Below are 16,701 nucleotides of genomic sequence, written 5' to 3' on the forward strand. Positions count from 1 at the left end.
TAGAGAAAGGGATGTGATTTTATTGGTGTTATCCAAAATGCCCCAAATGCCCAAGTTTAAAAGGAAAAGCTCTACTTGCAGTGAAACATAGAGGGAGCTGAAAGGAAAGGCATAAGAACCTCAACATTCAGCCTGGCAGGATAATGAACAGTTTAAAATTATTTACTAGACACACCCCAGGGTGGATCTCCGGACTCTGCATAAGAATACAGTTTTACCACATCACTCTTTTAAGACTGGCCCCCAGAGTAAAAAAGTTCTGCACTTTGAAGTTACAGCCATCAGAGAGGGGCCGCGGAGGGGCCGTATCTACAGTATCGCATCACTGAGACACGAGCAGGGGCTCTCTCACACAGGGGACCTTCCTTAATCACGGGAGGGGAAATGCATGTGAAATTATAGGCCCTTCCCACCAAATCTCCATTCCCTAAAAAATAAACAACAAGAGAGCAAAATGAGCTATCTTGAAATTATGTGGCATGTGTGTGTGTGTGGCAGAACCAACGAGAACCTCTAGCTAGACACCTGAAGGCCCCCCAGATACCTGTAAGACTGGTGGAATGAAACCTATCCCCTACACAAAGCTGGAAGTTCAGTGGTTGATCCCCCCAAAGAGGCTAATCTACATCAACACCAGGACGGGGAAGGAAACGTGGAAATGCTGGCTACTCTTTTGGATTAGTAACTCACCATTCCAGGAGGGCTGAAAACATCCCCCCGCCCCGAGTGCTTCGGGCCACATCCACTGGCATGGCCGTTGCAAAAACAGCTTCCCCGAACCACCATCTCATACAGAGCATAGTAGTATTTGTTGAGGGAACCGTTTTGCCTGCTCCCAAACAACGTATCCCCGAGGGTGTGGAGCTTGGTAAAGTTTATCCTCAAATTTGTTAATGTCACCAGATCTGGAGAAAGGAAAACAATAAAAACTACCAATCCAAGTACATTTATGTTGCACCTGTTCAAGGCATGCTGATTCACCGGCACCCCCTTAAGGTACTATAGAAATGCAACAAGGAATACCCCTAAGTGACATTTTGAAAAATGGAGCTGTTGTGACAAATATAAAGGCCTTCCTACCTTGGATGTAGGGGCTATAGGGGTTTTCTATTTCAAAGCTGGGATCCAAAACTTTAAAGACAACCTGTAAAGCAAAAGTAGGTAAATTTATATTACTTTAACCAAAAACATCATTGCCAAATATACATTTAAAGAACGATCCTGCCCTTACAGGAAAGCTAAGCCATTGCTTCTCAGTTGGTGTAGGATACAAATTATCATTTAGGTTCTCATTTGAATGAAAGTGCTAAGAATGAAAAGGAATAACACTAAATGATCATTCTGGCTCCTTGTGCGCAAGTGGTCCATACAGATGGAAGTGGTGACAGCATCCCTGGAAAGGGCACCTGTTATGGGTGGGGTGGAGTGATGGGGTCACAGTTAGTGAGTCAGCATCAACATGGATCTAGCAGACTTTGATGTGTCCTCTGTCACCAATCCTTACTACTCTACCTAGTCAAATAATCCCTCCCGAGCCCATCCTACTCTGACTGCTGCCAGTCATCAGCTTCGCCCTGAGGAACTTCCTGGAAGATTCCACCAGGGTGGTGGTTTACAGAGCATGGAAGTGAAACAGCAATTCCAGGGCTGCCGTTAGCTTAGATAGTTCCTTTGAGGCACAGATGTCCCTTCCTCCGGGTACCTGATGTCACAGAGCCCAGCCCAGATGTTAGCCCCCACTCACCTTCCACAGGCACTTCTGTATAGGATTATTATCATTCACCTAAATTTGAGATGAATTCAGGACTCATTTCAGTTTAGACACTTTCATTCTTAAGCAACCAACAACAAAACGTATAGTTGGGCGAGTGCTACCTGAACTGTTTTTATCTCAGTTGACCACATTTTTAAAAAAAGGTTTAATTTATATCAGAGAAATCCAAGAAAGGAAATGCTACCTCACCACCAGTTGAGGGTTCAATATCTGAATATTTGGAGTCACAGACAATATCTCCCACTCCCTGGGCCTGGCCGGATTCGACCCCGGGGAAGGAGGCAGCACAGTCTTCGGCGAAGTATCTGAACACTCTCCAGGTATGCCCATAGTCTGAGGAGCGCTCGATTAGCATGGCAGCCGGTCGAAAAGTCTAGGAAAATGAGTTAAACTGGTAATCATTACAGAGGTAGATTTTATTGCCCACTTCCAATGGAATATATATTATTTTCTGAATTCTATTTTTTCAAAATTTATGTGCATCTTTTAATATCTACTATACAACGAACAAGCTAAAATCTTCTTCTAGTAAGTCGGCAAGTATTTATGACACATACTTTGTCCTCAGAATCTAAATCAGTTTTTAAAATGTTATGGCTGTGTGGATTAATTGAAAAAAAGATGACATGTAATTTTAAAAGCTAATGTAACTAGTATTTTATAGCAATTTGCATGTGTCTTTCTTTCCCTAGAATGCTTGTCTATGGTAACCCTCGTACATTCTTCAAAATCTCCCATGAAGTCTTCCCTGAGACCCCAAGGCAGATTTCACCTCCCACCTAACTCCCCAGCAGTCTATTTATATGCTTATTTCTGCACTTATCACTTGGTATTAGAATTTATTTCTATATAAATTTGTAAAGCTAGACCGTGAGCTCTTTTGAGGGTAAAGACTGGTCTCCTGTTCATTTTTTATTACCAAAGCTTAGTACCAGGCCTCCCATCAAACTTAGAATTTTGGTCCTCCCTGGTGGCACAGACCGTTGAGCGCAGCGCTGTGAAGCTGTCTGCAGCCTCTGCAGTGCTGGTTCGATCCCCAGCTGGCAGGGGAGATACCCACATGGAGAGCAGACCTCTCCTGGCTCACCTGCTGCTCCCCTCAACAGTGTGTTTCAGTCAGTCTGCCTGTTCTGATCCCCGCTCTGTCTCTGGTGAAGCCTCTCATCCTCCTGCACATCTGGCCTGTACCCCGGTTCTTGTATAAATAAATAAATCTTTAAAAAAATAAGAACTTTGATGAATGATAAAAGAAAGACTGCAGTACATGATTTGCTCTGGCATCCAACTAACCTTAGTAAAGACTCTTTAATTTTTATTTCTCTCTTGATCACAATCTATCCATATTCCCTTAAATACTTGCCACTTTTCTTCTGAAAAGTATCTTTCTAGTTTTTGTGGTTCCTATCACCCCAGCACTTAAGGTTTTTTTTTTGCTGTGTCTTCTAAGAATTTTTTTGTTGCTTTTCACCACATAAGTCACTGATGAGCTATGGTATTTTTTGTAAACAAAACCAAGATGACAAAATTAGAGTGTGGATTTATAAAGTTCTTTGTTCTCTGCAAAGAAAGTGAAATTCCAGGGAATCCAGGAATTCTGAAGAGGATAAAGGGCGCAGGAAATCTATAGGTCTGTACCTTAAAGGTCAGAATAAGATGGCTGAACTGAAATAATGTCTCTAGGTCCAGTCTGATGCTGACATGGTGAAGACCTAAAGAAAAATTCAGAAAAGAAAATCAGTGATTTTAAGAGACTTCCAGTACATTAACCCCTCATTGTGTCTTGCTTATAATAAAACCTTTAAAGTCACATAACTGGTTATCAATACACTTTCCTGGTGGGTTGGGATGGTTTTCCGAGCCAAGGAGAAGGCCTGTGTGGGAACAAGATAGGCTTTATCCTGCCTGTGCCCACAGCCACGCTTTGGTGGCAGCACAGATGGCCACTGCGTGGGGGTGTTCATACCACCAAGGGTATCCAGGCATTTCCCACGGGTGGGGAGAGAGGGTTCATTTCCTTGAACTGAAATCTTGACTACACACAAGCTAGCAAGTCAGAAATTGGTTAAACTCAACACACCCTTTTCTCCCAGCAGCTGCTAACAATTATTTGAACTAGAAATCTATTATGTGGGCCAAAAAAGAAAATTCTGTTTGGATCTGCTGGAAAATGTCAATCTCTGCGCTGGCAGGGTGGCCTTGGGAGTGGCTGAAGCCAACAGGACAATAGTTTTTGTCTTGCTGTGAAGAACCTCGCGGTGAAAAGCAAAGGTGACGTCCCAGGAGTCGGAGCCGCCCTCCCACTCACGGTTACAAATTGCTGGAAGGAGCAGCAGGAGACAAAAGCTCTCACATCTCTGGAGTTATCTTTAGGATAAGAGGCTGGGACAACCTTTGTGGCTTACATCTTCCCAAACACAGCTCTGGCTAAATGAGCTGTGTAAGGTCAAAGGACTGCTCAGAAGTTATGGAGAGTGTTCCTCCTTTATCAATTAACCAAGTCTGTTAGAAATCAACCGCCTTTAGTTAACAAAAAAATGTTAGGAATTTAGTAGATGTCTTCTTTCCTTCGTGAAGGAAAAAAACCAATCACATATTCTTTATCAGTGTGTAACTTATGGCATAAACCAAGGCCCAAAACTCAAGGATGGGGGTGGGAACTGTGATTCAGATGTTGGTCTCCTGGCCCTGCACCCTCAGTTTCGCTCTGAATAACCATTTTAATAGGTTTCTTCCCTACGAAACTTTGACTTTTCTTCACAGTGGTAATGATTTTATAATAGTTCTTATGTGAATGTATAGTATTATTTTATAATTCAATAAATTTCAGTCAAAATTCTTATTTAGCATAAGACACAACTTGGAATATTTCCCTCAGAGTGAAGATCCATGGGCTCCTCTGTGACAAAGATAAACGTCCTGACCAGGGTGTCGCACTGAGTGATTAGCCGAAGACCATCTCGTGTGGATGTGGAGGATTGGCCCTGTCTGGTTATGAGGGAAGCCCTGCTCTCTCTAGATGTCCAATAGAAATATGAGTCACACATGTGATTCACAATTTTTTAGTAGCCACCTTTTAAAAAGTAAAAACAGCTGAACTTGATTTTAATATATTTAATCCAAGTATCATTTCTCATTTCAGCATATAATCAATGATGCTTTATTACACATCCCCCACCCCCCCACCCAAGAAAGTCTGAGAAATCCAGATGCTTTCACACTTACAGCACATCTCAGTTTGGATTAGGCATGTTTTAAGTGCTGAGTAGCCACATGTTGTAAGAAGCTCCAATAGTGCACATGGAACTGGAGAGAACAGTGGCTGGATGCAGTGAATGGATTCAGTTTGGAGTTCTTGGGTGAAAGGCTCAGGGAAGGGCTTGCTGCTGAGAGGGCAGCCACACCCCAGGCTCTCTGTCAAGGACGGCTAACCCTTTCTAGAAAGAAGAGCCACCCTCCCCTCTCTACAGTTTTTGGTTGAGAGCATTTGTTCCGTGTAATCAGCTTTAACAGAGGGAAAACCCTTCCGTGAGGATAGGTGGGACAAAGGTGGGCCATGCAGCTAGTAAGCAAACATGGCACCGCCTTATCAGTCAACACAAATAACTGCAGTGAAAACCACTGTACATTCATTAGGAAGAGATCAACTAGAGATTACAAATTAGTATTCAAAGGAAATTGGCATTTAGTAGACACCAATCATGTGCTTGTCCAATGGATGACATAGAAATATAGCCTGACATTATTCTCGCCCTAAACTATTTTTCTGTGGTACACTCATTTCCACACTCCCCTTGAATGGACGAGGAGTCCCACAAGGAAATACATGTAGATGTCCAGAGAGAATCGAGGGGTTGTAGCTACATACTAAGATGTGGCCAGCAGAATCAGTTTGTTTGGGGGGCAGGTGGTCTAAGGTGAAATGAAGGGATTCTAGAGCAGTGCGGGGGAGGGGTCGCTGGGCGTGATTCAGCCTACAGTGGGGAGCCCCAGGATGGATGAAAATATACTTAGGCACATAAGGCACAGGGTTGGGGCTGGGACACGTGCAATCCCTGGTCAGTTCCAAACCAATCAGGGCAGCTAGGAAATATGGATGGCCAGAGCCAGTGTGAGCTTCAATATCACAATTGTTCCTAAACAGAGAAGGGCACAGCTCCAGGAAGGAAAGAACTTCAGTCAATAGCCAACAAGCCTTTCCACTCAATTTTTATGTTAAAATCCCTGGCTTGCAGCATGAAACAAAATGAACTTTTGTTCATCCCCTTCATGTACCGAAGAAAGAAAAAGCACATAGTGCTAACTAATAATGCCAGACTTCCAATGGCATTATTAGGTCAGTTTATATCAATATGTTTTATATTAGGCTTAATTTACCAACACCTCATTAATGTTATTTTTTTTTTTTTACAAAGAATGAAATGATGCAAAGCTGTTTTCTTCCCCCACAGGGGAAGAATGAAATATTCTGAGTTATATGCTTAAGATATACTATAGTTTCTCTAGAGAAAAATAATCTTTTTTAAAAATGAAAATGGTTTTAGGGCCTCCCTGGTGGTGCAAGGGGTTAAGACGCAACCTATGAAGCAATCTGCAGCCACTGCAGCACAAGTTTGATCCCTGGCCTGGGAGCAACCCACATGGTGCAGCAGACCTTTCCTGACTCGCCTGCTGCTCCCCTCAGCAGTGTGTTTCAGTCAATCTGCTTGTTCTGTTCCCTACACTGTCTCTGGTGAATCCTCTTACCCCCATACCTCTGGCCTGTACCCCAGTTCTTGTATGCATAAATAAATAAATCTTTAAAAAAATGAAAATGATTTTATTCGTAAGAGGGGCTCCATATTCTTGGCAGATACCATTTTGTTCCCATATATTTCCTTGCAGTGACAGAGAAAAAGTTGCCTTATTAGAAATGTGAAGAAAAAAAAGTTGGAAATAAACATAATCATACCATTTTCAGATTGCCACCATTTCTTTTCTCTGTCTGGTTCAAACCTTGTAATTACATTCTCAATGGCATGGCTGTTGGACTGGGTATATGGGTCATATGGAAATCTGGAGTCACAGATGAAGCATTTTTGTTCCCCCTGGACAACACCATCATTAACATTAAAAATAAAGAATGGTAATTAGTTATTGTTGATGTGAATTTAAAAACAAGCTGTACTTACTATATTTGTATTTCAATCTGGCTAAAAATAAAAAGCAGAGGAAATAACAAGACATCAATTTTTCCATCAATAGGTGCTTAAATACAATAGCAAATAAACTAAAATATGACTTATACGTTTTAAAAATATATGCATTTGGACAAAAAATGCAAACTTAACTGCAATTTCTTTCTCATATAAGAGTCAGCTGACTTAAAAATGATTTTAAGTTATAGAGCAATAATTAGAATGTATTCTTTGTGTTGTATTGTGTTGGTATGACTTCCTTAGTGAAAAAAAATATTTGGCAAGAAATTAATGAAACAATTGGCCACTAGGCTATCTGCAACCATTATCTTTTCTCTCTTAGACATAATTTTTGGTAGAAAAGTTTTCATGACCAAAACCTTTATGTCGCACATGAGAATTATTTTGATTTTCATTAAACTCACAGCAGAAAGACATATCCTCTTGTCTTATAGACTAGACATTCTTATTAGTGAATTAGAAGTAGCTTTTCCTAGGGTGGATTTTCAAAGGTTACAACAGCCAAGTTGGCTTTCGAGTTTGCTTAATATCCACATATATCTGTACTGAACACATCTAAGGAAATTGCCAAGATTTCCAAAGGACTGCAACAGCCTGTACAGTTGTTCCTGCTTAGCACTGCAGGACTTTGGAGGAAACATTTTGCAAGGCTTTCAGAAAACAGGGGCTGTTTATCACAATCCTCTGTGGTGAAATTACCTGCGACAGCAAATACACTAGTGGATATTCAATGAATATCACTATCGCCTGACCATGGCTTACCCGGGCCTGCTCTACCTGTCTTCCCTGGAGTCACTCAGCACTAATCGTATTTCATCCTTGCTGTTACTTGAGCTCACCAAGAATGCCTGGAGTGTTGATGAAAGTTGTCTCCTCACCATGCATTCTTTCAGCTACCATCTCAACTACCACTTCTCCACCCTTACAGGCTTCTGCCACTCTCATCTTTTATCCTGCTTTGTACATTTTCTAAGCTCTCATCACTATTTAAGATGACACCATGCATTATTGGATTCTTGTCAGTGTCCATCATTAGACTTCAACTGAATAAGTGCATGGACTTTGTTTATTATTGTCATGGATGCTCCATAAAATTTGTTGAGTGAATGAACAATGATTATAATGATTTTCTCAGCTATAATCAGTCAAAGAAAACCTCTTTCAAGAGATCTGTATAATCTTTTTATACTTGATGTTCACCATAAGTGTTACTTGGGAAAAAAACAAACAACCAAGATTCCCTTTGAATCGGTTTGATCAATTCTGCAATTGGAGAAGCTTGCCCTAGACCTTTCCTACACCACCAGCAGAAGCTCTATGATTCCCCCAAAAGATTTCAAGACTTCAAAGTATTTCCAATAATGCTATGGAAATTATCAGGGAAGAAGAGCAACTTCAGGGCCTCCCCTGGTGGTGCAGGCAGTTGTTGAGCGCAGCGCTGTGAAGCTGTTGGCAGCCTCTGCAGTGCGGGTTTGAGCCCGGCCAGCTGGCGAGATACCCACATGGTACAGCAGACCTCTCCTGTCTTTCCCGCTGCTCCCCTCAACAGTGTATTTCAGTCAGTCTGCCTGTTCTGCTCCCCACTCTGTCTCTGGTGAATCCTCTCACCCTCCCACATATCTGGCCTGTACCCCGGTTCTTGTATGCATGAATAATCTTTTTTTTTTTTTTTTAAAGAGTAACTTCAGGGCTTATGGGCTCTTTTTCTATAAACATTTTAGAATCACACTTTTTGGTGGGGTTGGCCACAGAAGATATTTAGTTGTGGCAGACAGATGGGGAAGTCTCAACATTACAGGCCACTGTTGACTTGAATCTTTTGAAAAGAATGTTTTTGCTTGGTAGATCTTTGTTAGATGCTGGATGGCAGAATAATCATCCCCCATACCATTCAATGTTCATGTAAATTATTTCTTTAGCACTGCCTGTAATACTTTACCTACCTGAAGATATTTTGAGAACTTTTTGCCCCAGCTCTACAATTTTTAAGATTTCTGTCACTTTCTAGACCAAAGAAGACTCCAAGGTTTGATTTACTTCTGTATTTAGTGGTGTCGCTTTGAGATACAGGAACATAAATTTCTTATTATTGTCAGAGTATGTTGACTCATTCTAACATGTAAGTAAATGTCAGAGGTTGAAGAGCAAGGTAGATTATATAAGTGTTGGAAAATTTCTAGTATTAGAGTTGAGAAACACTTCTTTGTCCAGAGGACTTGGGCTTTGTAAAGTCACTTGAAGGGACATCTACCCATCTGATTTAAGAGTTGAGCAAAACTTCTCCTGTGTAATTTCCTTACATATGTAGGAATTTGCATTCTTACGTATGTAGGAATTTGTATTTCCCAAACCAGAACCATGTTAAGCTGCTAAGCACCCAAGTATTGTCTCCACTTATTTATAATCATCCTCTTTTACTAGAAATCAAATAGAATACAAAGCATTTCCCAGAGACCTCCAGGGGTTGCTTTAGATGAACAATACATGGAAAAGCCTGGACCACTAATATTGGGCTTATGTCCAACTTCCTTCAAAGCTGCACATCCTCTCATTTAAGGGGCTGATGTGATTGCATTGGTTTCAGCAGGTATGATATTTAGATGACCTTGTTCTGCTTCCAGAGCTCAGGGGAGGAAAAACAGTAAAGCAATGGGTCCTTTTATAAAATCAGTCTTTAGGAAAATGGACACAAAAACATGATCATGTTGAATTTTATGGTTTTCAGACAATGCAATTTCCAAATGCCATCATGAGGCTGGTATATGATCAATGCAAAGTTCCACACCCCCTCTTCTTTTGTCTAAGGTAAAACAGTGAGAACTCATGTTTAGTACAATGCCCTAGAGGCCCTGCGGGATCTTTGATCTCTGAACAAATCAATTATGTCCACTCTATGGGAATCACTAAGTCAACTAAGTAGAACAGCACATTTTAGAGCAATTCCTTTCAAAGACTGAACCAAAAAGCTTTTAATGTCTAATACTAAAGGTAAGAAGAAACAGATGAAACAGCTCACCCTGTTTTCTTATCAGTCAAGGTTTCCTAGATTTTAATTGTGTCATTGATGTCTCCAATGTTGAGGAAGGAATGGTGTCTCCTTCTTTAGTGTTCACTGGACACCCTCATCCTCCACCCAGATGTATTGGATATATCTAAAGAACTGATTAAATAATGTCCCAACAAGTAAACAAAGAATCAACCCACCTCGAGGTAGCTGAGGATGCAATATTTCTGGGCTCCATTCAGCCCACAGGTAGAGGAAGCTGAGAGCTGTGCACTGCGGCCCACTAGGAGGTTGCCAGTGGTGGGGTGGCAGACACTGCTGCTGCATCCATCCTGAGCTTTTATGCAACTGAGCAGCCCTTGAAAACAATAGAAACAGCTCCATTGGAGGGAGCTTAAGAACAGCACAGGCCTAAAGAAGCAACTGGTTAAACTGGAAGGCTACCAGCCTATTTATTTATTTATTTATTTATTTATTTATTTATTTACTATCCAAGTGGGCAGGTTTATTATAAAAAGGGAGGGGAAGGGAAGGAAAGCATGCTGGCACAAGCAGGCAGTAAGAGTTGCCCCTGAAAGGGACAGGTTTGTTAAAAGAGACACTTGCCCTGTCATAGGCAGGCAGGTGAGCCTTTTAATTTTAATGCCAGTTCTTTTGATCATATTATCCAGTGGCAGATGCTGTTAGCACCCCCAACTTGAAGGAGATCTTTTACCCTGGGAGGCGAGGCACATGTGTTTATGTCCCCACATGGAGGGACATAAAGCAATCACGAGAGAGTAATCTTGGTGGAAGGATCAACAGAACAGAGCAGAGAATCCAGAAATAGACCCCGTACATTCACTCAATTGATTTTTGAAACACCAAGGCTGTGTTACCTCAGTGGAGGTAAGGGTAGCCTTCTCTGTAAAATGTGCTGGAGCAATTGGTTATCCGTAGGCAAAAGAAAAAAAAAATGTAACTAATAACCAAAATCTTAAACCTTATACAAATATTAACCAAAATGGATCTTGAATATTAAATATTCTGTAAGAAGTTACATAGCTAGAAAACACAGGAGAAAATCTTTGCATTTTAGGGCTAAGTGAAGGATTTTAAGGATTGACAAGAATATGACCCATAAAAAGAAAAACTGGTAAATTGAATCTTAACAAAATTTAAAACTTTTGTTCCAAGAAAAGGCTTGTGAAGAGGTAGGTGAAACAGCAAGCCACAGACTGGAAGAATACAGTTGCAAATCACAGAGCTGACAAAAATCCTGATCTAAGACATACAACGAACTCTCAAAACTCAACATTCAAATGACAATGGCACAAACAGACATTTCACTGAGGAAGACAGGCAGATGCAAATAAGCTCCTGAAAAGATGTTCAGCATCTTAAGCCATTTGGAGAAAAAGGAACTTTCCTGCACTGCTGGTGGGAGTGCAAACTTGTCCAACCACTATGGAAGGCTGTGTGGAGATTCCTCAACCTGCTAAAATTGGAGCTTCCATATGATCCAGCAATTCCACTCCTAAGTATTTACCCAAAAGACACAGAAACGTTCATTCAAAAGGGCACCTGCACTCCTATGTTTATAGCAGCACTATTTACAATAGCTAAGCTACGGAAACAACCCAAATGCCCAAAAATAGATGACTGGATCAAGAAGATGTGGTACATATACACCATGGAATATTACTCAGCATTCAAAAAAGATAAACACATGCAATTTGCAGCAACATGGATGGAGCTGGAAGGGATCGTGCTCAGCAAAATAAGCCAGAAAGAAAAAGAAAAATTCCAGATGGTCTCACTCATAGCAGGAATTTAGAAAACCTAAATAAGGGACCAGGAAAAAGACTAATTATAATAAAGTAAAAATCAAAATCAACAAGCAACTATAAACCAGAGATACACTATAGGGGGGAGAAGAGGGAAAAGGATCAAAACAAGGGGGGTGGGAATTGTATGGGGACTATAACCAAGATGAAAATGCATACATTGTGCAAAAATGAAAAATGATGTAAAAAATATATAACATTAAAAAATAATAAAAAATAAAAAAACAGAAATTATTGTACAGCAAAAATAAAAACAAAACATCCTAAGCCATTAGGGCAATGCAAATCAAAATCAAGAGACAGCACTGCATACCCAGCTGAATGGCTAAGACAAAACATAGTGACCACACCAGGTGTTGGACATGGTGTGAGTAACTGGATCACCAATTCACTGCTGGTGGGAATCCAAATGGCACAGCCACTCTGGGAAAACACGGTAGTTTTCTACAAAACTAAGCATGCTCTTACCATACAATCCAGCAATTGACTCTCAGGCATTTATCCCAGAGAATTATAACTTTGATTTACACCAAAAACCTGTACACAAATGTCCATAGCTCTTTATTTATAATAGGCCAAAACTGGGGACAACCTAAATACCCTTCAGTGGGTGAATGCTTAACCACGTCTGGTACATCCACTCCAGGGAGCAGTCTTTAGCAATTAAAAGGAACAGATCATTGACACATGCAGCAACTTGGATGAATCTGAGAAGGATCATACTGAGTAAAAGAAAAGTCAATCTCAAAAGGTCATATTCTGCATAATTCCAGTTTTGGAATGACAGAATTTTAGAAATGGAGAACTGATTAGTAGCTGTCAGGGGCTAGAGAGGCAGGAAGCAGCATTAGGGGGATTAAGTATGAAAAGCACTAGGGCTCACTGAGGTGATACAACTAGTCTGTATCTTAACTGTGGCAAAGGTCACATGAATCTTTACAGGTGGACAACTGCATGAATTAAATACACACACAGAAATGAGTACGTGTAAAATTGGTGAAATTTGAATAAGGCCAGTGAATTATATCAATGTCAATTTCCAGGTTGTGATATGATGGGATAGTCATGCTAGATGACACCAGGGGAAATTCAGTCAAGGGTATATGGGAACTTTCTGTATTAGTTCTTACAACTGCAGAAAAACTGTAATGATCTCAAAATACAAAATAAAAAACCTAAACAATTCTCTCCTTTCCAAATCATGCCATTAGTTTTAGGATGGTGAGTCAAGCAAATTCCATACTGTAAATAATACACACAGGACAAGTTCCAACTTCTCTTAGATACTTTTCCCCTGAGACATGAAAATTTGTACCCTGATTTCAGCAGACAGGAGTGAAAGGGATGGGTCTCTAATGAAAAATTGTCATTCTATGAAATGAGCTGGGTTAATCCTTAGTTTTTTTCAATTGTATATATACAAAGACTTTTTGAGTCTATTGAAAAATAATGTTATTTCTCCTATGTACACATTCCCCACAAGAACTATTCCATGTACCTGGTCCTTTTCCAATCATCATCAGGTGTTAAACATAAATTAGTGAAATTCTACAGCTAAGTGTATTATACACAATGTTTCCTTTCTCACTGGTTATCAAATGTCAATTTAAACAGGGAATTTTCTATCATCATCCTCTCTGCAAATATTACTATTCTAAAATACATTTCTTTTTTCTTTGAGATAGCTATATGGAGAAATTATCTTCATCACATACTCATTAACTCATTATATCATAATCCTAGATTGGTTAAAATTAATTTTTCTTTTTATTCACCCAATAAATCCAGATCTCTTTTTATTACCTAGAATGGGCACCTATGATAAATAACCAATCGTAATTTTGGACTCCAATAGACAGAGGTTTCTAAAAATAAAGTCAGATATAAAATCTCTGCTAATGCTGTGTGTAGATTAAGACTTCTCTTCCAGGGATTTATTCTTTTAGACAAGTTCCATCATGATTTCTTTTATTGGAATTGTTGCCTTAGCGATCTAACATGTTTTATAACCTGGCTTGGCCAAACTTGTTTTGATCAGACGAGTTTTTCAGAAATAAAAGTATTCCAGGACTTAGGAAATTGAACTACTTTTCAGGTAATAGTATAAATGCAATATGAACTTCTGGTCTCAAATACTTGGCAAAAAGTGACTAGAAACATAAGTAAAAGCTTCATGTCTGAACATAGACTCAGCAATATCCTTCCTTGGTTCAAGACTTCAACTGCCAGCTTATCACAGCAATGGTTTGGAATTGATTCAGAGAATTCAAACGTTCATGTCTTTAGACAATTAATGTGTTCCTCAAACATGACATACAACTTGAAGATAGAATCTCACTCAAAATGAACTTCAGGAGACCTGGTGATTTAAAGAAAATGCTCACCAAATTTTCTATAAAGTGAAGGATCATTTTGAAGAATAGCTTATACGATTTCTCTAATAATCTTGTATGTTATAATTCACTTAAGCATGTGAAACACCTTTATATACTTTAGAGGCCACTTCACAGTTTAAAGGCTATAAACACATTTATATGCTCACACACAGTATTGATTATGGGTGGGAAAACATACAAGGAAATACACATTAGATAAGATTTGTACTTAAGATCCTGTTCCCAAAACCTGGGGTCAATGTGTGTTTTTTGATGCTTTTTTCCTCATTTTCCTTTGTCAGAATACAAGATAAAATATTTTTAAAGGCTATGGTATTTATGAAAATGCCAATGGTTGAACTACAAACTAGAAAATGTCCAAGCTGATGAAGTGGTTAATGTGGTTCGGCCGTAGGCAGCCCTGTAGTTTTAAGTATGATCAGAAAAAGCTTAGTTTTAGAAATCTGGATCTATAGCAGTGAGGTCTTCTCTGCCCAGGCTAAGTTAGTTTTGAAGATCTTTCCTCCAAAGAGAATGGTGTCCTGATTAAGCAGGACCCTCTGAGTAACCGTGGTGTTATTCAGAACTTTAGCAGGGTCTGGTTCTTGCAAAACCAAGAGGTGTGGAAAAGGCGCCGCGATCCTTAATCGTTGCTTCTCGTTGTTAGTACTGGGTTAGTCCCAAAGAGAGCATTCCAGGGAGATGTAGATTAAAATAATTCATCTCTGACTATCGGAGGTCACTTCTATGCTTCATAGTCCTGGGGGTGCAGTACAAAGAGTCTCAAGCTCCCTCGTTTGAAGTTCACCTGTCTGAGGCACACAGTTTTCCACAGAGAACTGGTGAGCGTTTACCATCTAGAGACATTTTTCTTTCCTTCATTATGATCAAATCTAACTGGGAAATTACCTCAGGGTTTGAGAAGTGCAAAAGGAAAAGATGAGAGTGTAAAAGTTTGCTGCCATGAAGAAATTCGGCATGAATGTCAGAAGAGAAGATTCTGAACAATTTGGTTAGCACTCAGTAAGCAAAAGCAGAGCTGCTAGAGCAAAATCAGGATCAAAGAGAGTAATTATTGGAAACATTTTCTCTATGACTAAAGCAAATTATTATTGATAGCAGCTTATTAAAGACAGCAGAGATATGGAGAATTTGGCCTGTTTGCTCAGAGCTGCTGCTTCCTTAATAGTGGGAATTTTGTGTATAAATTCTTCACAAGACCCCATCACTGGGATGAGTGCTACATTCAATGCTGAGCTATTTTTAAAAATGAAAATGCATCGGGCCTCCCTGGTGGCTCAAGATGTTAAGCACCGCACTATGAAGCAACATGCAGCCTCTGTAGCCCGAGATCAATCCCCAGCCTGCCAGGGAGCAACACACATGGCGCAGCAGACCTCTCCTGACTTGCCCGCTGCTCCCCTCAGCAGTGTACTTTGGTCAATCTGCCTGTTCTGTTCCCCACTCTGTCTCTGGTGAATCCTCTCACCCCCCACATCTCTGGCCTGTACCCCAGCTCTTGTATGAATAAATAAATCTTTAAAAAAAAAGAAAATGCATCATATTTGTAAATTAGGAATCTGAAAGTATTCTACTTTCTCTATTACCTATCTGCTGCTAACATCCCACTAAAGAGTGACGGAAATAATTATGGTGTGGATAATAAACATGTTGGGTAGAATTTTCTAGTTGCCTGATACAATTATATAACAGAAGAGTCTTGCAAAATCAGGATCAAAGAGAGTAGCATAGAAAAAAGACATAAGTATATTTTAAAACTTCTTCTACTAATTACTTTAAAACAATTCTTTAGAAGTAGAAAATGAATTTTGAATACTCACCAAGGTTCCAAAATAGGATCAGTTGGAAGTGCATTCTTTTATCAGGAAATGATTAAAATCAATTTTGCTAGGACAAACAAAAGGTTAAAGTCAATCACCAATAAAGTCAATAACTGCCATCAATTTTCAGTGATTTAAAAATCTGTCTGATGTTTCTTAAAGGGACATAGATATACCCTCACTGTCCAATTTCTTTAAAAAAATAAGTGTATAAAATTTGTATAGGGGGCCTCCCTGGTGGCACAAGGAGTTAATTCTCAGCACCTTTGTCCCCTTTGTGCATTTTGCTATGCTCTCTAGTTAAGGACACCCCGTTACTCTTTGGGGGAGCTTTTATATAGATGGGCAGATACATGCAGCTCAGTAGGTTGGGAGGAGAGAAGGGAAATGCTGTTTTTTGTTGTTTTTTTTTTTTTTTTTGTGGGACCCTCGCCGGCGGCTGGGAATGAACTGGTGCTGCAGAGGCTGCAGGCAGCCTCACAGCCCAGCGCTCAACCGCTGTGCCACCAGGGTAGGCCCGCTGTCTTGTATTTTTAATTGCTAGATAGTATTCCTCTGAATGCAAGAACCAGAATTTATTCAACAAATCCGCTATTGGTTGATGTGCTTTTTGTTTCATATATTTTCCCGTTGTAAGTATTGTTGCTAAATCTTTGTTCATATTATAAATTACTCCTCAGGATATT

The 16,701-nt window shown here is 39.9% G+C and overlaps 1 protein-coding gene across 1 annotated transcript in view; it reads right to left on the bottom strand.

The window, feature by feature from the left end:
• Window positions 1-16,049, bottom strand: part of LAMB4 (laminin subunit beta 4) — a 76,874-nt gene extending 60,825 nt beyond the window's left edge. Inside the window, exons 1-7 of the mRNA XM_037518655.2 lie at window positions 16,016-16,049; window positions 10,174-10,331; window positions 6,723-6,858; window positions 3,410-3,483; window positions 1,959-2,147; window positions 1,081-1,144; window positions 691-905 (exon numbers count right to left, since the gene is read on the bottom strand). Coding sequence (XP_037374552.1) covers window positions 691-905; window positions 1,081-1,144; window positions 1,959-2,147; window positions 3,410-3,483; window positions 6,723-6,858; window positions 10,174-10,331; window positions 16,016-16,049 — 870 coding nt within the window. The remainder of the gene's footprint in view (window positions 1-690; window positions 906-1,080; window positions 1,145-1,958; window positions 2,148-3,409; window positions 3,484-6,722; window positions 6,859-10,173; window positions 10,332-16,015) is intronic.
• Between the last annotated feature and the right edge of the window lie 652 nt (window positions 16,050-16,701).

Source organism: Talpa occidentalis, unplaced genomic scaffold (assembly GCF_014898055.3).
Source record: "Talpa occidentalis isolate TD23 unplaced genomic scaffold, MPIMG_talOcc4v2.1, whole genome shotgun sequence".
NCBI classification, from domain to species: domain Eukaryota; kingdom Metazoa; phylum Chordata; class Mammalia; order Eulipotyphla; family Talpidae; genus Talpa; species Talpa occidentalis.